Below are 24151 nucleotides of genomic sequence, written 5' to 3'. Positions count from 1 at the left end.
ATACAAGGCTAATAAAGATCTCATACCCAAAAACTATGACAGATTATCTAAATGCTGCAAGTCAGTTTGCTCCTGAAACATTCTGAACATCAATTCTTGTTTTTATAAAAACTTATGCTACAATATTCAAAACTGGAAGTATTACTTTTTTTTAAGATTTTCTTTTAAATAAAGCCACTAAACTACTCTGTTCTGTTAAGTTGCTAAAGTGCTAATCAGCCTGTTATTCCTGTTATGATTTGTATGTTCATCCTCTTAAGTAGTCATAAAAAGATATTATAGGAAGTTATATTTGCACAGAAAATAATTTAATTACAGTTTATGTTAAAAATCACTCATTTCTAATAAGAAATAAAGGTTTCTCATTCTCACAAATCCAGCATGACAGAAACAAGATGAAAAGCACTGACATCATATTAAGCACACTTTTAACCTTTAATACTGCTAATTTAATTACTAATTAATCAACCACAGGAAACATACACAGCTGCAATAAATCTAGTAGGTTATATTCTATTGGCTTAAAATTATTTATTTTCCAACTACATTATCTTATCTTTGCTTAACACTGCACAAACACATTCACAACCTTCAAAATATCTTAGTATTTGTTTTTGTATTTAGTCAAAATCCATTCCAATATAACAAAGCATCTCAAGGTTTATTACTGTCTAATTAGTAGAAAAAACCCTCACAAATATTATCCACACCAAAAATAAACCATTCTTGGACACCAAAGTAAAAAAAACAAAACAAAACAAAAGAAGAAAACCCCACATCTCACAGAAAATTATTAAAACTAAAACCTTTATGAGGACAATGATCCAAAAACAACAAAAAAACAACCACACCAAAAAAACAACCAAGCACCAAAGAAAACCCCTCTAAAAACAAACTATGAAAATACAAAGCAGCAGCACATGATTTCCCTAAAACAAAAATTTAAATATTGCTTTCATTTCAGTATGAATTTAGGTAAAGTTTTTGCCATTCTTGCATCTTTTTTGTTGATCTCCATCTATTCATCCTGTACAAGAAAATAACAATTGCACCTGTAAGAGTAAAAAGCAAATATGTAAATTACACCACTGGTTCCCAAAGCGTTTGGACTGAAACAGAACAAGGTCTTACAAAAAAAAAAAAAAAAAAAGATTAGTCAGGATGAATTTGGTACAATGCTCTGGGTGATGCTCTGTTTGTGTTGAGAAAGGAATGTACTCTGAATAATTAGAAAAGATAAAGTGGGCACCTGAAGGAGATAAGGAGACTATCAAGTCAGGAAATCCTTGAACAAAGAAAATTGAAAAAACAGAAGTGGAGGTTGAAAGTCCTTCTGATTACTTTACTTGTAATTATTCCTAAACACAGCGCTAGAACCACACAAACTATGAAGCAAGCAGTCTTTCAGTGGAACAAAGCCATGATGTACCTCCTCCTAAAAGCTTATAAAACTAAAATTATCTCTTGACCAAAGAGAATCCTGCAATGATCTCAAATTTATTTCACCCAGACTCCAATTCCCAAGATCATTCCTAAACCATCTTTCAAATTCAAGATAAAGCAAAGCGAGGTTTGAACACTTTTCAAATACATCTGAAACAAACAAAGTAAAGAAACAGTGTCTCACTTCAGGTCCAGGAGCAAACAATCATGAGGAATAGACCTGGTTGGGATTTTTTAATTGAATAGAGATATTATTTTTTTTAAAAAAATCAAATTAATCTAAACAATCCTCTCCCCCTGCCACCCCACGCGAAGAGAAACATACTGAGTTTGGTGGAGGTTTTTTAGGATACATTTCTCAGGTCCAGGAAAGCACTTCAGAAAAAAAAATAATGAAATATCTCCTCAAAATATACTAATCAAGACAGTTTTGTGGACTCTGATAGAATCACTGTTTGGTGATCTGCCACATTAGAAGTAAGGACATAAAAATGTCCCACATACCAAATCAATAACCCAGAGACCACCTTATAAAGATGGCATGTTTCCAAGTCACTGGAAGTTTAATTATACACACAAAAGTCAAAGGAAAAAAAACTATATGGGGAAAAAGAGAAAAGACTTTTTCTCTGTCCCTTTTTCAAGCTATGAGGAAGATCATCTCTCCTACTCTTCACTCCCTTATTATAGACTGCAATGACAAGGAGAAAGGGAGAGGAGTTATCACTAAGATGATGATATAACAAATTTATTAATAAAAGTGACAGATCTAACTCGAATTTTCCGATACATAGTTAAGCCAATAAGCAATTCTTTTCAGAGTTGTTAATGCCAAATATAGTTTCAAGTAGCTGGTGTAAAAGACTAATTTCACTTCAATTCAGAAAGTAAATTTCATCTTACAGTATAATGCAAAGATTAAATGTAACTAAAAAATATGTAGTTCTTTCAAGTATTGTCATAACTAATGACAGTAATTGAAGTACTGAGGCCTGAGCAACAGGACCTGAGCCCAAGTTGACCTTTAGATGAAGCCGCCAACCAAATGTTTTACGTTTTTTATATATATATATATTTAGTATCCAATCATTCACAAAAAACACACAATCATTAGTGAAAGATGTAACTTAGAATATAATCATTATCAAAGATATAGTGCATCCTTCCTCGCTTAGAGGCATGCAGTCAAGGCTATGAAACCAGATACATGGCCTTGCTTGAAAACCAGTGGTTAAAATCAATTAGATAAGGGAAACTCCCTTGGTTCCTCCCTGAGCCCTGGCCAGGTTTTAGAGGAATATGAGGAGAGTGAAACCAGATGTTTCCGCATTTGAAATTAGGTAAGCTTGTTTATTTAACAGTATTAAAGCTGGATCCTCTTACAGTGACCTCACCTATAAGTGGGTGTACTGTGTAAGATCTCCCAATTGCTAGGAAAGACTCTCCAAATCCTTGCTGTAACTGGGGCTCCCCAGCGACTGTAGATCTGGATGATAGTAAAGTATTAAGGCAATTGGTGATGTATCTTTCTTAACCACTACAGTCTGTCATATGTAGCAGTGATTAGACACATTACCTTGTCTTGTTTTATTCTTGCCTTACTATTCTATTACTTTAAATGTAAGTAAAGATAAACTCACTACTTTAGGTGTCCATCTCCTTTGTGCTGACCCCATCTATTGGCAAAACAGTAATTCAAAACAAAAGAAAAATTTCCTCTTGAATACATATGAATATTCAAATATTATAATGAATATATAGCTCAATCTAGGTGCTAGAGAAAAAGAAAGTTCTATTTAAATATACTTTAATTTCTACATTCATCATGAGCACATTTCATATAATTATAAAGTAACAATAAATCTACCACATGAACATGGTAAAGCAAGGAAATGGGCATACAAATGTTGTTTTAAGAGTATGCTTACACTATACAGTAGTATACGCAGACAGCAAAAATTTCTAAGCCATGTTAGCTTAGGTAGCAAAAGCATTCCAATTTTCCCAGCTGTAGCACCAAGAAACAAGATTTGCAAGCTCAGGAAGAGCACTACATTAATGCAGCTATATTGCCTGTGAAATTCTACCTTGTTCAGTGCCATGTATCACACAAACATAACTGTACCCACAGATGGATTTTGATCAGTAGGAAGATAAACTCCATTTGAGCTTAGTGTTTCTTCTTGGATAGGTGGCTCTGAAGACCTACACGTAGCCAATTAAACACTAGACAAACCGTCCTGGTTTCAATTGGGATAGAGCTTATTTTCTTCTTAGCAGATGGTACAGTGCTGTGTTTTGGATTTGGTGTGAGAAAAATGTTGATAGGACACTGATGGGTTTTAATTGTTGCTGGGTAATGTTTATACTAGGACAAGGACTTTTCAGTTTCTTGGGCCCTGCCAGCCAGAGGGCTGGAGGGGCACAGGAAACTGGGAGTAGACATGGCCAGGACAGGTGACCCAAGCTAGCCAAAGGGATATTCCACACCATATGATGTGATGTCACGCCAAGTATATAAACTGGGGGAAGAAGGAAGGTGGGGACATTTGGTATTAGGAAGACAAATACCATAAGTAACCGCTATGCATGATGGAGCCCTGCTTTCCTGGGGATGGCTGAATGTCGCAGCACTATCAAAACTAGCTGGCTGCAACAAGGCTTTAATACCATCCCATACCAGGTTAATTTCAATAAGTAGTTCCCATGCCTTGCCCCAGCACAGCCACCAATCCCCCACAAAGTTTCAAAAGTTCATCTACTGTCAGTGCTGTTCTCTCTCTCGCTACTTAGCGGGAACCAGCCACAGCTGCACAGTATCCACATCAGCCAACCCACCACCCCTGAAGCAAGTTCACAGCTGTATATTATCAATGTTAATTAACCCAGCTTCATTCCTCTACAATTCCTCTACAGCTGAACACCTGCCTGCCCATGGGAAGTAGTGAATTAATTCCTTGTTTTGCTTTGCTTGCATGTGCAGCTTTTGCTTTCCCTATTAAACTGCCTTTATCTCAACCCACAAGTTTTCTAGCTGTTACTCTTCCGATCCGATCCTCCATCCCACTGTGGGGGGAGTGAGTGAGTGGCTGTGTAGTGCTTAGTCACCATCCAGGGTTAAACCACAACACAGACACATTTGGGTGAAATTAGTAAATATAAATTTAGGCCTTGGGAGAGACTAAAGACTTGTGGTATTATTTTAAAATGAGCTTTTCTTTTGGGGATGTTAAGTAAATATCGTAATAAAACTAAAATTTTTTATACTTACCTTAAAACACTGGAAATATCCAGTCCCTCCACTATTTTCAGAAGGTAAGCAATACTTGCTTCATCAAAAGCTATGTCAACAGACCAGACTTCCTGCTGGGAAGTACAGCAGTGGTAAAAATGATAGAGCTTATCATGACAGACCAGAAAAGAAAATATGAAAATGGAAAGGTGTATCTAAAAGCTGTTTTGAAATGTTTAGTTTTCAAATTTCAAAAACAATTAATCAAATTATTATGAAAATAGTTTTCCCTTACACAGCCTGGAAAGGGATTTCTGTAGGAATCTAAAAAACGCATAACATTTTTTGAGAAACTACTAGTCTATTAAAACACTCATACATAATCAAAACCAAAAGACAATAACAGAAATGATAATACACAGACATATAGGTTGCAATACCTTCATATTAGATGCCTCAGTTTCCAGCTTTGTCAGGTGATCTGAGTTGTCCTCTAGCTCCTGTCGGAGGTTGGAGTTCTCCATCTTTAATGCCTCAACTTGCTTTAACAACTGGTCATATGAAGCTACAGCCATCCTGGGCTACCCTCAGTCCTGGAAAAATAAGAAATTATACTAGGCTTAAACATATCTAAACATAAAATTACATCTCAGTCTTTCCCATTTACCACTCAACTTACTAAACATAAAATTACATCTCAGTCTTTCCCATTTACCACTCAACTTACTAAACATTTCATTCAAATCCATGAAACCAAACTATAAGTGCCTAGAACTAACATCACTTCAGTGGCTTTTTTTCAGTAGGCTTCCATTTGATACATGATTCAGCAAATGAAAGATGATGATAACAATTGCTTTAGGTATTAGGGGAAGCCAGAATACACAAGGAGAAATCATACCATTATACAAAAGCATCCTTACTTTTAAGTACTTCAATTATAACAATAAGAAACTAAGGAGATAATAGATCATATTTAATCATTTTGAGTAGCCAACAAGCACTGTTAAATTGTGCTTGCAAAGTGCTTTGCTTTCAAATAACAAAAATAAAAGGCTTCAAGCAAATTGTTAATTTCAATTGACTTGATAAGACTCAGCAGAATTAAAAATTGTCTTTAGACAATCTATTGCTATAACTCACTTAGCACATGAAAATTGGAAGCAAATCTGAATAACAAGGTTTTTTTAAATGTATTTTTACCTTCTCCTCCTGATAAAAGTTTCCAAAGCCCCCTCTTCCCTTTGTGTAATGTTTGTTGTTGTTTGGCTGCTTTTTTTTTTTTTTTATGACATGGAAGTGGGACATCAGTGCTAAGAGACAGTATTTTACTGTTGACTAGGAGTCACTTGTTGATTTATTCAGATGTCAAGTATTACAACTCCACAGGTTTTCAGATTAAAACAAAACTATTTGAATTAGTTGATTAATGCAAGTTGAGTAATCCAGAACATCTCCAATTTTTATTAAATAACAGATGTCCAAATGGACAATAAGCTACACTTTGCTCTAGGCCCTCGTCAGCCATACAGGGTTCACAGCCACATATTTCCTCATTCACAGCAGAGACCATATAGCAAGTCCAAATTAAAGCAAGGAATGGTTTACACTTGGCCCTTTAGTTTGAAGCTGTAACACTTTACACCATACACAGAAACATATTCACGATCCATGGGGCTAGAATCAGTTTAATTAAGAATAAATACAACTTCACTCCAGGTATGAAGTCACTATACTGGGGAGTCGAGAGGAAAGGAAAGACTAAGAACTGTTTGTTCTGATACCAATTTCATACTTTATCCAACCCAAAGGAAAATGCATGAGACAGAACACAACCCACCTTTTGTAAATTCACTATTATGATTGAGAGTCAAGCTCCCTTTTGCACTCTAAATCTGGATCTAGACCACTCTGCAAAAAGAAACTCAAATGGAAGAATGGAGATAACCCCTATTGCTAGATTTAAACCAAGAAATAATTTCAGGGATGCAGGAACTTCAGGCTTTAACTCCATCAATATAAGAAACACCTAGAATCTAGGTCTCCTAGTTCCCTAACCTATTTTCTCATTCTTAGGAGATAGAGAAGAAATTTCTTACCAAAATAAAATGAAGTTACAAGAAATTTCACTATGCGCTGTACTGAATCAGCAGTTTGCATGAATACACATATCAAAGCAGAATTTCAAGTTGGATATAACTCTCAGACACTAAAAAAAAAAATTAATCAGCAGTCTAGATTTATGCAAATGGACTGTTAAGACTTAGACATGCATTTTTCTACATTAAGAAAAAATTAATAGTTATAACTGCACAGGAAACAGAAATTTAGATGTGCTTTTTTTAGTCTGAAACCCCCAAAGAGATAGGCAAAATCACCAATGTTCTCTGAAGACTTACAACTTTATATTGAATGGTGATTTTTTTATTTGAAATTAATAAACAATATACACAACATACCCTGAAGAAGTTCTGTTTAAGAACCACAAGCTCAACAATTTATGATATATTAATTAAATTTATTTATGGAAATATTTCAGCCTCCATTACTAGGTTTTCGTCAGTCATAAATGCTATTACTACCAGAACTTCTTGTAGAACAAACTAGTCTTTTCAGTACAAAGTTAAAGAATAAAGTGTAAAACCTTAACATCTTTTTCTCAACAATATAGAGTACTAGCACTGTCCATACATATAGACAATATATTTTCACTACAACCTATTTGTTTCAACTTTAAAAAAAAAAACTTCAACTGAACAATTATTTAGTCACACATGGTAACTGAGGCTGATTTTTTTTTTTTGTTAGTGAATAAGCTCTATAGCTACTTCAGAGATCAAAACTCAGTGGAAAAAACAAAACTATTTTCTCCAGTAAGGCCCAATTCAAACAATACTGAAGTCAACTGGGATTCCAGTTCATTACACTGATTTTGGATTATGAACTTCCTTGAAAGAACAGTAAATCAGACCTCTGACTCACCAATAAGGAAACAGAATTTAGCATTCTACTACCACCACTACTGGTAAGCAGATGTGCTAACAACCAAAGATTTTTCACATTGTAGCTACTATTCTTAAAATAACAGATTATGATCATTGTGCCTACAGTTCATTAATATCTAGATTATAATTTAGTAGTTAGAAAGAACTATCAATTCTGATTTCTTTCTACAGCTGCAAGTTTTACCCAACTATCCTGTAATAAGACAAATATCCTTATTACTCTTTACTATTCTATTAGTTATTATAATTCACTCACAAGCGACTAATGGGGAATTGTTTCTTCAAGGGCATGTCACACTGAATTCAGGATAAAACCAAACTTATTCAGTGGTAGATCATACTGTCATTAGAGCCTATTTTTGAGATTTTCAAATTAGTGTCTTATTAATCTTTTTAACACATTTTAAAACATCTGTTGAAGTACTAAGTCTAAGGGTTCTGACTTGCAAGAGATTACTACTAATGCTGGGATGGCTAGAACAGTGCCTGCCCTACCCATCTCTGCAAGGTGAAAAGAGAGCTCAGCTGCTCATATAACAGCTACTGAACCACCTGCAGATTACTTCCTGACTACTAATATAATCTGAAATAAGCATGTGTTTAACTTAATATGCTGGGCCATTAACCACAATGGTTCAGTTACTCTATGAGTATTTCCAAAAGACAAGCAGAGCTGACACAGGCAAAAACCCTACACAACTGTTCCAAAGTAAGCCAGCTCCACCCATTAATTTCAGCCATAAAACTATATAAAAATTGTATGTTTATCAATACACTTAAAACATCAAGAAAATCAAGTAAGGTTTATTTTGCCCTTTTTTTTTTTTAATATATCAAACCATGCTGACTTGCATCAATTCAATTGCTCTGTTGCCCAAATCTTTTATCAGTTTCTCCACTCTTCTATCTGAAGCTTGATGTTACATTAAATAATCTACGTATAGATATCCTTCTGCTTGTCCTTTTTCAAATCTGGCAAAATATCAGCAGTCTTCCAAGTCTTTTTTTGGTATTTAAGAATTCATCAAAGTTTTGCACCTCTAATACTGTGTTCAATTTTGGGCCCCTCACTTCAAGAGAGATGTAGAGGTGCTGGAGTGCATCCAGAGAAAGGTAATGAAGCTGGTGAAGGTTCTGGAGCACAAGTGTCACTAGGAGCAGCTGAGGGAACTGGGGTTGTTTAGTCTGGAGGAGACTCAGGGGGGAACCTACAACTACCTGAAAGGATATTGTAGGCAGATAGGGGTAGGTCTCTTCTCCCAGATAATAAGCAACAGGACAAGAGGACACAGCTTCAAGTTATGCCAGGGAAGGCTTAGATTGGTTATTAGGGAAAATGTCTTCACTGAAAGGGTGGTCAAGCATTGGAACAGGCTGCCTGGGGAGGTGGTGGAATCACCATCCCTGGAGGTGTTTAAAAAATGTGTAGATGTGGTGCTTAGGGACATGGTTTAGCGATGGACTTAGCAGCCCTGGTTAACAGTTGGACTTGATGATCTCAAAAGGTCTTTTCCAACCTAAATAATTCTATGATCAGTGGGATAGAGACTATCTTATCCAGTTCAGTTTGGAGAAAGTTTTCCAGGCCTGCTAATTTAAAATTATTTATCCTTCACAGGTTTTAACACTCTCCTTGTATACTCACTGAAAAATACTCCATCCTCCTCAGGTCATAAAAGCCCATTATCCTGATTCTTTCCAGATAGAGCACAAAACATATTTGTGCCTTTTCCAGTATCACACTGAAAAATAACAATATTTCTACCTGGTAGCATGCCTAAGCCTTACTAAAATGGCTTTTGTGAACCTATTTAATCTTTCTGTCCCTATATGCATCAAAGAACAAACCCAAAAATGCCTACTCAGTCGAAGGGTGTAGAGAAATCATACAGGACTTGTAGAGGAATGAAGGCAGGTTAATTAACATTGATAATATACAGCTGTGGGCTTGCTTCAGGGGTGGTAGATTGGCTGATGTGGATAACATGCAGCTGTGGCTGGTTCCTGCTAAGTAGTTAAATAGCTCTAAAGGGGATGGAAGAGGAGTCTTAGATGAAGAGGGAGCTGGAAGAAGCAGAGGGAGGAGAGAAAGTGAGAGTACACCCCCAGGTGTAGGAGAGACCCCAGGAGAAGCAGGAGGCCTGGATGAAGAGAGGCTGGTTGGAAGAGGAGCCTGGAGAAGAGAGAATCTGGATGCTGCAGAGGCAAGAAGCAGGGTGGACTGGCCTAAAGAGGACTGAGAAACAGCACTGGCAGTAGATGAACTTTTGTAAACCTCACAGGGGATTGGTGGCCGTGCTGGGGCAAGGTGTGGGAACTACTTATTGAAGTTAACTTGGTATGGGATGGTAAAAGCCTTGTTGCAGCCAGCTAGTTTTGATAGTGCTGTGACAGAAGGGAGGTTATTTTGTTTGGTTTTTTTCCTCATCTGGTCTATGTAGCACATGGACATAATGAGAATACTAAGAGGGCTCTAAGGCCTTGGATATATTTAAACAGAATGGAGAAAACAGCATGGAATAAGTGTCCATGAATGGAACAGCGGTGTTATACATCTCATACCTTCAGTTCTTCTCATTTATTTTGCATTAAGTGTGCCCAGGTCATCAGTCAGAGATACGTAGGAAGGAGTAGAAAACAGTCATCACAAACTACTCTTTGGTTGCTCACAAGGTGGTTGTTTTAGCAACAAGGACTTCATTGGAAATTCAGTAAGTTAGAGTTGTCTTTGTCAAAATTTTTTGTGCATGACTACATTTAACAGAACTAAAGAGGAGGAAAAAATGTTTTATCAGTTTCTTGGAGTCTCATTAAAAATACAGAAGCTTGGTTCCAGGAAACTACTCTGCATATTTGTGTACTATCAAAGAACTGTAATTGTGATAAAATATTCAGAATTTAAGCACATTAGAAATAACAAAAAAGGGAACTTATTTAAAAGCTTTTTTGCTATTTAAGGTGTACTTTCTAAGAACAAACAAGAGTAAGGAAAAAGACTTGTTAGAATCACTCTATATTGTATTCTATATATATGCACAGCAATTCAATAAAAATACTTCTCTAACAACTAAAGAGTTGTATGTTTCCTACTCCACCTTTTATAAGGCATCTTTCAACATGACTATCCAAACCAGTCTAAACTGAGTTTTTGCTGATCCCTTAAACTATTAAATGAAGTGTGTAGTCAAAGTCCTACACTTAAGTCACCAGAAAAGACTTTGTGTTTACTGTTTGACTGTGTTACTGTAAACAAGCAGTTCAGCTGTAGGTGTCTTGGTTTTACAAAACCCAAGTTTTTAGGTCATTGGATTTTGATGACAAACTGCTAGAATAAAAGCTGCATATTTGACAAAAAGAAAGGACTAACCCATTACTGTTTCCCAGACTATTCAGGTTAAGTCACATATCTAAGCATATCTTTGCAACATTAAATACTTTTTTAAGAAGTCAGGGAATTTTAGGGTTCATTAAACATACAACATTCCTCTTACAAGAATCCTCAGCATTTTTGCTACTATATAGCTCACAGTTGGCCACCTATTAGTGCATTTCTGAATGCAGCAGTACAGCCCAGCTTCCGGTCCCTTTACAGCTCTCATTTTCCAGAGAAGAGGAAAAAGCTGCTGCAGCGAAGCAGAGACACGGCACCAGGCTGGTGCCACACATAAGGGAGCTCCTTACCGTTTCACAACGGGACATGCATCATCCCCAGAAAAACACGTCCAAATTTCGATCCCACAGGCAAGGGCTGCGCAACCTGAAATACCTACCTCCCCTCCCCCCATCGCTGCAGGGCAGCAAGCTGCGCCAGAGCACAGCGGTAGAGGCTTTGTGACCCTTGCCGGCAGCTGTCGCTGTGGCAGCATTAGGGGCCAGGACAACCTCAACCCTGCTCGCCATATATCCCTTCCCTTCTTCGTTATCTGATGCTCCTGTTCTTCAATATGGTCCTCGTCCTCCCCTCTATGTCAGCGAACCTTTTTTTTCTTTTTCCACATATTTAAACTACAAAAGCGCTTTTTCTCCCTTTCCGGCGCAGCTAAGCACCGCAGAGAGCCGTCCTCAGTTCCTCCTATAGCAAGGCCACCAGGAACCAGCAGCACTACGCCGCCGCGCTCACTCACCCCATCTCCGCAGCCGCTAGAGCTTCAATCGCGTTACAGTCGACCCCACCCGCGACCAGCGGCTGCGCTAGTGCCGCGACCAATACGGCCCAAGTCACGTGCCGCCCGGCGCCACCGCACAGCCAATAGGGCGGCGCGCCCCGGAGATTATCGTCCTTCCCTCCCGCCGGAAAACAGTTGCGTACCGTGTACTCTAGGCTATCGCCCTAGGTGAGAGGGCTCTGGTGAGAGCCCCTCCCTGAAAACGTACTTTTCGCCACATTTAGCACTTGAAAGGACGGCGAGCTGCTGCTCTCGACACCGGGAGCAGCTCTGCCAAACACAGCACGCGTCGCCGACATTAAATATTTCAGAGGGGTTAACGAGCAGCCGTGCGGACTGGACAGCACTGTCACGGGGGGGGGGGGGGGGGGGGGGGACACGACACGCTTCTCCTGAGTGACTACCGCATTCCTCTAACGCGGATTCATCCACAGCCTTAAGGGACACAAAAAAAATAGTAAAATATTAAACCCACACCGATTAGCTGCCAACAGTAAAAAGCAGGACCCAAGGGTACACCTCTGCCTGAAAATTAATGCAAACGAGGCTAGACAAGTTAAAACACTAGTTGCATCTGAATAACTCTGTGCAAAGACACTTTCATTCCAGAATAACAAGGCTACTTTAACCTCAGCCAATATTACAATGCTATGGAAAGGACACACCGCTAAGTACTTAAGCCATCTCAAACCTGTTGCCAGTCTAAATACACCTATTATGCACACATTACAGAATATGATTTCTGTTAACACGTGACCAATACCCCCTGCTCCTGACCCCTGGTAGCATGGTTAGCATAACCAACGCCATTTTCTAAGACAAACAGCCATAACATGCAAGTGTGCTGATCACATATCACTCCCTTCTCTCTTCCCCTTTTCAACACTGTAGTTGTCACCAGGATGTGATGGACCCCCATTATAGAAGAGATAAACCCCCTGTCAGTATTAGGACCAGCATTGTTGCCAGGATGTGGTGCCACCCGATATGGAATAGGGAAGCATAACAGCACATGAGGTATTGACTATAAAATCAAGCAGCTGCAACTCCTAAGCAGGACTTAAACCAGAACTGCTGCTGGATGGCAAAACCCATGATCTCCCAGTAGTCAGGGATGCCTCCACCATTGTCATCTTCTAAGGATTGAGTGACTCATATTCTTTTAGGTAAAGTCTGAATCTAGATTATGAATACTGTATCACATGCTGATTATTAAGAATTTTACCCAATCTGGTGACTTAAAAGTCCAGGTGACTAAAAACTCCAGATCATAAGAAAGCTACACTGATTACCAGAAACTGTTTAACTGAAAGCTATGCTAATTGCTAGAAATTCTGTGTAACAACAAACTAATAATCCCCAGAAGAACCTGCCTGTCCCTATAGTGTTAAGCAACAACATATGCTCATATTCCAACTTTTGGATAGGTTTTGAACCATTGAGAAGGCAGGCAAGATGTTATCATAAATACAAAAGCATCTCCAATTCTGTATTTCAACATTAATACTTACTCTCTAGTCATGGGTAAGACATTTAAATTCTCCCTGTGTAAAATATCACAAGTATCTGCATTACTCAGGTTGTGAAGATTATCATTCTATTTTTCCTTTCAATAAAAGAACACAGCATTGATAATATTTGTATATATAAAAAGTTTCTACATGTACTAGAACAGCCAAAGCTGAGCCAATCAGCAAAGCTGGTAGCATCTCTGTGAAAACATATTTTAAAAAGGGTAGAAAACACTAGACAGAGAAGACAAAGGGAACAAGAAGAGAGAAACAGAGGAGAAAACCAAGGCTTCCATTTGACAGTCTTTGCTTTGTTTGAACAAAAAAGTTATTTCTTTCTTTAATCCTTCAAGAACTGCAACTCCTTGGAACACGTGCACACATAAAAAGTTGCAATGACTATAATCAAGTATCGCACTACAAAGATTCAGTCAATTGCTTAAGGTCAGGAAAGTAAGTCCACCAGCTCTTCTCTCAGGACCAATACAGAATTTGATTCATCATTAGTTGTCTTCTGTGATAGTAGAGATGAGCCAGTGCAGGATTGCACCCCTGGAGAATAGACTGGTGCTCCCAGCAAGCACAAAGCACCTTCACAGATGTGTAGTGGTCTACTCCCATGACTGGAGGGCTTCAATGGAGGAATACAAGCTTTTTAGGAAGGACAGGATGGGAAGATGAGGAGGAGAAGGTGTTCTTTGTGAGACAACAGCTGGCATGCATCAAGCCCTGCCTAGGGATGGATGAGAGGTCACTTCAGAGTTTATGGATAAGGATTAAAGAGAAGACAGGCAAAGGGAACAGCATAATGGGTGTCTGCTATGGGCTGCCTTCTCAAGAAGAACAAATGGATGAAGCCCTCTACAGACAGATAGGAGCAGTCTAGCATTTGCAGGCCCTGGTCCTCATGGGGGAACTTCAACCACCCTGATATCTGCTGTGGAGACAACACAGCAGAGCATAAGCAATCCAGGAGGTTCCTGGAGTGCATTGATAATAACTTCCTCCTCTGAGCGATAGAAGAGCCAATGAGAGGGGCTATGCTGGACCTCACTTACCAACAACGAGGGGCTTGTTGGGAATGTCAAAGGCAGCCTTGGGTGCAGTGACCATGTGGATGGTGGAGTTCAGGATCCTGAGGGCAGGGAGGAGGGTGAAAAGCAAGCTCACAACCCTGGACTTGAGGAGAACAGACTTTGGCCTCTCCAAGGATTTGCTTGGAAGAATCCCATGGGATAAGGCCCTGGAGGGAAGAGGGGCCCCAAGAAATCTGGTTAATATTCCAGGATCATCTCCCTCAAGCTCAAAAGCAGTCCATCCCAATGAATACGAAATTAGGCAAAAATGCCAAGAGACCTGCATGGATGAAGAAGGAGCTTCTGGCAAAACTCAAACATGAAAAGGGAAGTATACAGAAGGTAGAAGCAGGGACAGGTAATGTGGGAGGATGCAGTGGGTTGACCTTGGCTGGCTGCCAAAGCTCCACCCAGCTCCACTCTCACTCCCCCTCAACAGGTTGAAAGGAGAAAATAAGATGGAAGAACTTGTGGGTCAAGATAAAGGCAAGGAGATCACTTACCAATTACCATCACAGGTAAAATAGACTTGACTTGGGGAAAATTATTTTTAATTGGCAATAAATTACATTTGACTAGGACATCGAGAAACAAAAACTAAACACACCTTCCTCCTCCTTCTTGACTCCTCCACCATCTTCCTGTCTCCATCACCACAAGCAGCACAGGGGGAGATGGGCGTTGTGGTCAGTTCATAACAGTTCCTCTCTGCTGCTCCTTCCTCTTCATACCTTTTGCCTGCTCTGGCATGGAGTCCCTACCACGGGCTGTAGCTTCCTTCAAGGTATATCCACCTACTCCAGCTAGAGTCTTCAATGGGCTGCACTGTTGATGTCTCTTCCCCCCAGCATTCTTCACTGACTTTGGGGTCTGCAGATTTTTTTTATTTTTTTTGCACACACTTTTTTCTCACTTCTCTCTCAACTGCTATGCAGTGTTTATTATCCTCTGTTAAATATGTTATCACAGAGGTGCCATCAGCTTCATTGACTGACTGAGCTTTAGCGAGTAGCGGGTCTGTTCTGGTTCTGTCTGGCACAGGGAAAGCCCATAGTCTCTTCTCACAGAGGCCACATCAGCCTGCCGCTGCCCCTACCCCCAAAAACCTTGCCACATAAACCCAATACAAGGGAATATAGAAACACTGTCTGAGCATGCAGAAACACGGTTAGGAAAGACAAAGTCCACTTAGAGTTGATTCTGATGAGGAGAGTCAAGGGCAACAAGAAGGACACCTGTGGGAAAATTACTTGGGGGGGGGGGGGGGGGGGGGGGGGGATTAGAGAAAAATGGGACCAAATAGAAGTATAGTATTACAGAAAGCTTTTTAGAGTAAAATATAGCCATCGCCTTCAGGATAGTTGGCATGCACGGAACCCACATCACCACAGTTCCCTAAGCAACACATCCTGCCAGCTCAGCACATGCTGATAGGAGTAACAGAGGATGGAGCAGAGTGGTGAATGATGAAAGATGTGCCACTTATCTAAAGAATGATATATTTATGTTTATCTAAAAGTTGGGAAACATCCAAAGGCCCTTATTGTTGACATAAAGGATGTACTAATTGCTAATCCCTTGGATTTTTGTTATCTTTAAGAAGGCCATTTGGTCCTAAGTTCTTGTTGTCTATGCAACATGGCAAAGACAAGGACTTTAAATCATGGTCACTACTTTAGCGAGGAAGAGTCTGAGCAGAAACAAAGAGGTAAAAAGTTCACTGGAGGAAGACTCACAATCTTCATCCTGAAGACCCCCAGACGACCACTCCTCAAGGACATTGTGCAGGCGCAAGATATGTAAATGAGTCCCCAGAACTGTAATGAATACGTAAACGATTTCCCAGGAAATTAATGAATAGGTATGAGTAGCCTGTATAAAGAAGAGACTGAAAAGTCCCCTCGGTGTGCGTGACTTTGGTGGAGTGATCCCCCACGCACCCAGCGCTGTCAAATAAAGATAACCTCTGCTCGCTTGTATATTGGTAAAGTGATTCTTCAAATCAGTGGAGACCCTGCAGCCACGCTCTGTCATGCTCCCTGCAGGAATGGGAACTTGATGACACCACACAGCTGATAAGCTGCATAGCAGTTGTCACACGAAGAATCCATGAGATGTCTGTGGCTGAGCCAACCATTGTGAAATGACTTTTCTCAGATGAAATAACCTCATTGTAATACTAACACACACCTCCGTCTCAAAGTTACCTGCCTCCAAGGTACTACTACACCTCACTGGGCACACGATACCAGTTAGTAACAATATGTATGACTAGAGTCTCTCAAACTCCACCTAAATGTGATGGAAATGGACTAGTCCTGGACTGGAATAAGTCCAAAGGGGGAGGGGGGAGTTGTCTAAACTCCTGGATTACCCAACTCTGATTCAGTGTTCACAAAGCTAGGTCAAGCTGACTCACTCTCTAAAGCTGTTATGAATGAAGGGACTTCTAATCAAGGGAGTCAGCCTTGGGGAGGATGAGAAACACAGAACAGATAGTGAAAAGAACACCATTATCTAAGTTACACAGAGAGAAGCCTTCAAGTGAGGAAAGTTCTGGCTATGAGAGGAGACAGGCTGATAAGGTGTTGCAATCCACTGCCATCAACAGAAAATTAGTTGAAAATAGGACAAAGATAATTGTGGTAGTGGGAGATTGTGACCTCCAACTCAAATAGCGCCGCCCCCGCCCCCCACCCCCCCCAAAGAGGACAAAACCCTGCTTGAGGAGCATGCGTAGTTAGTAGAGAACTTCAGTAAGTGCTATCTGAGGATGCGTACTAATTTCTGAGAATGCATACTAATTTGCATCCTCATTTTGTAATCAATCCTCTGATTATAATCAATCAATTTTGTAATCATCCTCTAATTTTGTAATCAATCCTGTGTATGATGAATGAATATGCAATATACTATGAGTATAAAAAGTGGAAAAAGGAGGGTAGAAGGTAGGGGAAGACTCCATTGTAACTTCTGGGATCAGTCAACGGGCTGAACCTGTCTTATCCCCCATAGGGACACATGTTGGGTAAGAACTTTGTCTTATGCATGCTAAATAACTAACTCATACTAGCTGTCATTAGTAATTAAGGTTTTGATTTTATATAGTTTGGTTGTGTATCATTTCAAGCTTGTTTTTGCAGACAGTCCCTATCACCGGCAATCACAAATCTTGTCACAATTTTATAATAAAGAGTGTTATTCCGTTAACTGTTAATGTGAGTCCTTTGTGGGTGCTAGCAGTTACTGGCAGCGGGTAACACATTTAAACAAATAAAGTGGGAAGATCTGCTGAGGGGTCCCCCTTATGCTGTTGGTGTGTTTCCCTGAACAAGTCAATTGAATCACCCTCTGATCCAGCAGGACTGTTCAGTGAAGGGGCCCTATAACGGGACACTGACAGACTGGTTGGGCACAAGGTTCTAGGCTTTCCTGGGGCATTGATAAACAGATCACTTTTGATTTCACCACCATGCTTGAACCTCAGTTCTTGTTTACATAACCAGAAAGCCTCAGTCCACAACATATTTATTTCCTCTAATACTTCCCATATTCACAAAAATCAGTTTTCTCAACCATATAGCAAAAGAAAACTCTCATAAATGAGACAAACCAAAACAAGAGGAATCCATTTCAATCTAATAGCTGTCCCATCCTGTCACACTTAGGCATTCAAATAATTTGATAAAAGTCATCCCACTACCTAAACAGTAGTTTTCAATACAAATGCAAACTTCAGTAGAGCCTGTAACAAAACAAATTGGGGGGGGGGGGGAGTGATACTTGAGGGAAACGCTCATTATTGAACAACTGAATTCAATATACAATATAACCAAAAAAGCTGAAAAATCTTACTCCAAGAAATAGCAACCAAACACAATGAAGTCATAAACTGCTTATATGACTGACTTAACTTGGGGGGGGGGGGGGCTGATGACAACATGTGCAAGGTACCTAAGTTTTATATATAAATTTAAACACACAAAGCTCCTGTGTATGTTTGTTTATATAAATGACCAAGAAAAACATTGCTTAGTTTCAACAGACTCTTAACTGCTGTTCTTCCACTTAAAAGAGCATCAGCTATGTGGGATCACCACAGCAGGGATTTTGGAGAGGAAAGAAAGCTCATGTGACCCTGAGAACCTTTTCCCTTAATAAAGGGAGAGTCAACTCACAATTTATGCTTTCATGATTTCTTTGCATTCCTGTCATACAAAAATGAGAGGTTCTCCTTTCCTTCCAGTTCACCCCACTCCTACAAAAAGGCCAACCTACTAACAGCCAAATTCAGTTTTGTGGAAATCGGCACCTTTCAGAATCTATTTGAAGGAAGCAACACTCAGCATTAACTGCACAAATAAAGATTTTCTGGATCTCTGTGTAAAAGATGCATGCTTTCTGGAAAGCAAACTATTTAATCTTGTGAATTAAGCTTTGAGTGATGTTTTATTGTGTCACTGGCATTCTACTACAGGATAAGAATAAAAAGTTCATATTTTAAGAAAAAAAAAATGAACTCACAGCATTAACAGAAGCATTGTGGTCTTATTTCACATAAATCTAAATCCTTTTTAAGCTGAATTATCAAGTCCACCTAAGTAAAGTCTATTCTATTAGAGATTAATAGTTCTAACAGTTTGAGATTAAAATGCATCCCTAAAAAAATAGCATTACACTTTTGAACAACACTTCAAAATGCTATTTTGCCTCAAACTTAAGTGTTTTAGCTTACTGTTTCAACAGGAATCAAACTATTCATGCTCTAATACAACTATATTAACTAGTTCAAAAAGATGTTCTTGTATACTAAATTTTAATCCTCACCTTCTGAAAATCCACATGACCAAGGCAAAAAAAAATTCATGCTTTTGAAATTTCTTACTTCCACTAGCAATAATTAAAACAATCATTCTCTAATGAAGACAAACATACCCATGGAACCCTATTAATCTTTGACTGACAAGTCAAATAAGCATAGACTAGCCTTGTGACTATATCCAAATAGTATCAGAGGTACTATTATAGTAGCACATGCAGATAAGACAAAGCAAATAGTGTTCTTTAAATTTCCCAACTACCTACCTCTCCCATAAGCTTTAACAAAAATAGCACCCCCACTCAATATAGGTCTCCGAGACTGAATGAATGCTTATTGCCTAGTGGCTTCATCCTCCAGCTAAGCCTGATGCAAGCTTTCAACTAAAAATTAATGATTACCATCCAACAATTAAAATAGAATTCTACAACAGCACAGCATCAGTTGCCACTGAAGTCACCAATAGAGTTTTTTAACACTATTTTAGAAAAATAATATTTATAGTCATAATCCAAATTAATTAGGACCAAAAAAACCCAGCAGTATAGGGTATTAAATAGCAGAACACTAGGAGTATGTGAATCGGGGGTCAAAGCTAAGTTTATACAGTGCTTATGCTTTCCTATTATTGGTAATAAATGAAAATAATATGAATTCAAATGGCAAACTACTAGAAAATTCATTTAAAGATCCGTTACGACTACAGGATCACCATTTCCAAGCTGAGTCCTCCTACATTCATTTAGTAAGGTCAGGTTGCTTTTTTTAAGCCTACAACAGAGACTTCGTTAAAAGCTAAATTCAGGTGAATCACAGGATTTTATTTTACCATTCAAACTACTGATATCCTCATTAAAATGAGATTAGTGATGTATTTTACTTGCCAAATTGTTTAGCTATCTAATTTCAGTCCATTCATTCATTACTCACTCAGTCACTGTCACAGAGCTACTAGAAATACACTGTGAAAACATGGTAGTTTGAAACAGAAAAGAGACGTTGCTTTCTACTGTCCAAATTAAATTAGGACAACTCAAAGGAGAATGGCAAGGCCTCAGTTTCAGACAGGGTGAGAGTTTCCTGGAATTCATGAATTCCTACCATATAATGCTATGAAAAATTCTATAGCATAGTGGTGAAAAACAGTAACTTGCATGCTATACTAAACCAATTGTATGCCAGTCATGATACTTCATAACAACTTGCTACCATAAAGTATTTCAAAAAGCATATATAACACCTGCATGAATAATTCTATTGTTACTGAGCTGCCTGAAACAAACAGGACAAGTTAACTAATATAAAACAATCCAAACTATTTTTGTTTTACTCAAAGCAAGAATTTTCAGAGTCTAACCAAAATAAAGTTAGCCACATCTAGATTTTCCCTATTTGAACATTACAGGATTAAAAGTTTTATTTAGTATTGATATGATCACGGACACAACTCCCTGACCCAAAAGATTAAGTAGATATAAGAAGGCTCTAAAAGTATATACACATGCATATGTGTAGATATATAAAAAAAATTAAAAAATCTTTTGAAAACATCCACAAGGTACTTAAGTGCAAAATACAGGTGTTCACATGGACTAACAGCTATTAGTTTAGTACTAGTACTGACCAAAGCAGCATCTAAAGTTTTGTGCACATGGTAGCATAGCACATCCTTGAGGGTGTTAGTTTGACACTAAGGAATCTTTATCTTAGATACTTGATAAGCATTGTGTAACAGATATCTAGGTATCAAAACTTCACATATGTGAACATGTATTTCATTACATTTCCTAAGACACGTTCTTATGATCCATAGTGTTTGCTACTGCACTATTTAGAAATTAAAAAAAAACCCAGAACCAACGAGATTATCTATGCCACCATTTGGATTTCCTGAGTTTAGTTCATATATCCTCCCCCCTCCTTATACCACTAAGTATAAATACTTTTTACCAAGTAACCCATTTGTATTTTGGAATCTAAAACATCCAAGGAAAGTACTTGTAATTGCAAAGACCTTTTCATTGAGCAGAAATATTTGATAAATAGCCTTCATCATAACAAGTTGAAGCATTACAACCACCTCATAACATTCACTTTAACAAGACTAGTATTTCTTGAGTAGTTAGGACTGAATGAAACCATTTAGTGTACACTTTTTGTCAGTTTAAAAATATGATTACAGCATCTGAAGACAATTGGAGAAAAAGTTCTGTTTCTTTGTCATTTCAATTAGCGACATTCTTAATCAATCCTTGCAGTAGTTCTAACTTACCAAAGCATTATTTCTAGTAGTGATATCAATTCAGACATAGCCTCCTGAAGCAAAACTTTCAAAGATATGCTTCTCGACTGGTACACACAAGTCTTCTCTTGTTCATTAGTAGATGGTAGAACCAACATATGAAATGAAAGTTTCTGCAAAAATTTTATTTTTAGGAAAGTTTTTGTCAGTTTTACCAATAGGCCCGTCTTCCCAGTTTTACATGCCGCTACTGTCATAGAGATTATAATTATTATTGGGGACAGGAGGACAACAAACAAGTCAGTTACGTAGTTTAGTACACGTGCATCTTCACTTCTCCCTTCCCCTGTAGCTCCACAACAAAACTGACTTTTATAAAATTCTGAATAATTTTGTGTTACATTCAATCACTTCTGAAGCTATAAATGGCACTTAAGGCAAGAATGACTTAAAAAACCGAGGGTGTAGTCAGACACACCTGTACAGATCCACCCCTCATTTAAAGAGATTAGAGAGAAAACATAACAGAAGAAATAGCCCCTACTAATAGAGGGCTTTGAAGTCAAAGACTAATCTAACAGTTACAGAAAGGTTTTGCAGGTCAAGGACTCTAAATATAAATACTTTTTCACAGAAAAAAGAAACTAGTTTGTGTGCCTTACTACTACTGCCTTTGTATTCCAGCAGTATCTTAGCTATCAAATATCTGCAAACTCGGGTACTCCCTAGGAGGACTACTGCCCGGGAAAGCATACGGCGTCCGTCAAGAGCCAGCTCTTCTGCTGACGGGCACTCACCTGCCTGCCGCACTCTCCCCACAGAGTAGCTGCAGCAGCGCCGCCGCCACAATTCCTCCGATTCCTCCCACCGCTACGGACCCACAAAGCCAAAGGCGGCGCCCCTCAGGGCGGCGTGAAGTAGCAGTCGAGGGGCCCGAGCGCGCACAAGGAGCAGGGGCCCAGCAGCTACCTCTTCCTCATCAGCGAGGGCTTGGACCCTGACCCGTCTCCCCAGCTCCTCATCCCTCCATAGCAGGCTCCAGACAGCTTCGACCGCCTCACCAACTTCTACGCGGGCTCAACCCGTACAGGACACCCACGAGCTCAACACACCCCCTCACTCATTCACTTCTAACTAACATCCCCACCACCATCTTGCCCACAATGCACACGCAAGCGCAACCGAGGGAACCCCAGCTTCTGCAGTGATGGCGCGCATGCGCAAGGGCATTAACTCCTCTGCTTCCTTCTCTTAGCACACGCTTGCTGCAAGGGGTGGGTCGCAGTGGAGGCGGGGTGAAGGATGTGGTAGAGTGGCTGTTATCCGTCAACTAGCCGCTTTCGCGGCTCCTGGTTGTGGCGTAGGGCTGGAGTAGGTGCTGAGTGCGGTGAGATCTTTTTCTTACAGGGAGATCTGGAGGTACACAGACTGTGCTGTGCTGACAGGGCAAAGCTGCCAGACGACGAGAGCCCTAAACAGTAATCAAATGGCAACAGTGTGTACTGGGTCTGGCTGGGATGGAGTTAACTCTCTTCATAGCAGCCTGTATGGTGCTGTGTTTTGGATTTGTGGCTGAAGCAGTGTTGATAACACACCAGTGTTTTGGCTATTTCTGAATAGTCCTTGCACAGCATCAAAGCTTTCTCTGTTTCTCACTTTACCCACCTCTCTCCCCTGTCCCCAGCGAAGTTAGGAGGGGATGCAGCTGTGACAGCTCACCTGAATTGGCTAAAGGGGTATTTCATGCCAATAACCTCAAGCTCAATTAAAAAAAAAGAAAACCAAACAAACAAACCACAACAGCAACAAAACAAGGGCAGGTGGGCATGCGTGGGTGTGTATTCTAAGGTAGCTGTTGGTCAGAGACTATACTGGGCATCAGCCTGCTTGTGGGAGGTTGAGTGACTGTCTTCCAGTTCTCTCTGTGAAAGAGAAGATACCAACTGTAATATGACTTGCTTAGAAGAATGAATGCTACCTGGGATTATGAGCTTTTACCTCAGTGTAGATATGACTGGAAGAGCAACCTAAGCCAGCTCTTGCCAGCTGAGAACACTCCATACCAATGACAAAGCAATAGAGGATTAACCCTTCAATGGAACCAGGCATATAACCACAGCCAGAACTGCAATCGACCAGAATCCAGGATAAACCCACCACCACCACCTGCATGGGACATTGGTTTAGAACAATGAGGATTAACACACCACATCTGTACCACCTACACAGGACAAGCATGTACTGATCCTGCATTGGACAAGTACATACCTGTTATAAATTGAGACCACAACGGATCATAATCCAATTAAAATTTTATTAATTATAGCAAGTAGAATATGAGCAAAAAACAGCGCTGGACGGCAGGGGAGTCTGCGCTCCACCAACTGCCGTCCTGAGCAGTTCAAACAGTCCCTTTTTATACATCTTTATCTCCGTGTTCATGAAGTAGTGGAGGTATTGACCCTTCACTCATATATCCTTAAGTGGGGTTGTCTGTCTTGTTTCTGTCGGTTCCTGGACATCTGGCGGTTATCTTATCTTTCACAAGAGGCATCCTGGACATCTGGCGGTTATCTTATCTTTCACAAGCGGTGTCTGGTAGCTGTTTGCATAAGCGTTTTCATATATTTTGTTGCCTAAACTTTACATTGAGCTTA

At 39.5% G+C, this 24151-nt stretch overlaps 1 protein-coding gene across 10 annotated transcripts in view; it reads right to left on the bottom strand.

The window, feature by feature from the left end:
* LOC121080394 (adenomatous polyposis coli protein-like) overlaps positions 1–22691 on the bottom strand; it is a 134275-nt gene extending 111584 nt beyond the window's left edge. For 2 of the 10 annotated variants that reach the window (XM_040578377.1, XM_040578384.1), the window contains exons 1-2: positions 22292–22691; positions 5116–5268 (exon numbers count right to left, since the gene is read on the bottom strand). In XM_040578377.1, the coding sequence (XP_040434311.1) occupies positions 5116–5250 (135 nt within the window). In that variant the 5' untranslated portion in view covers positions 5251–5268; positions 22292–22691. The other 8 variants (XM_040578379.1, XM_040578381.1, XM_040578383.1 and 5 more) reach the window with 8 other exon arrangements.
* Between the last annotated feature and the right edge of the window lie 1460 nt (positions 22692–24151).

The sequence above is a fragment of the Falco naumanni genome, chromosome W, assembly GCF_017639655.2.
Source record: "Falco naumanni isolate bFalNau1 chromosome W, bFalNau1.pat, whole genome shotgun sequence".
Taxonomy (NCBI): Eukaryota; Metazoa; Chordata; class Aves; order Falconiformes; family Falconidae; genus Falco; species Falco naumanni.
The sequence above is the reverse complement of the archived record's forward strand: the minus strand, read 5'-3'. Positions and strand labels throughout refer to the sequence as shown.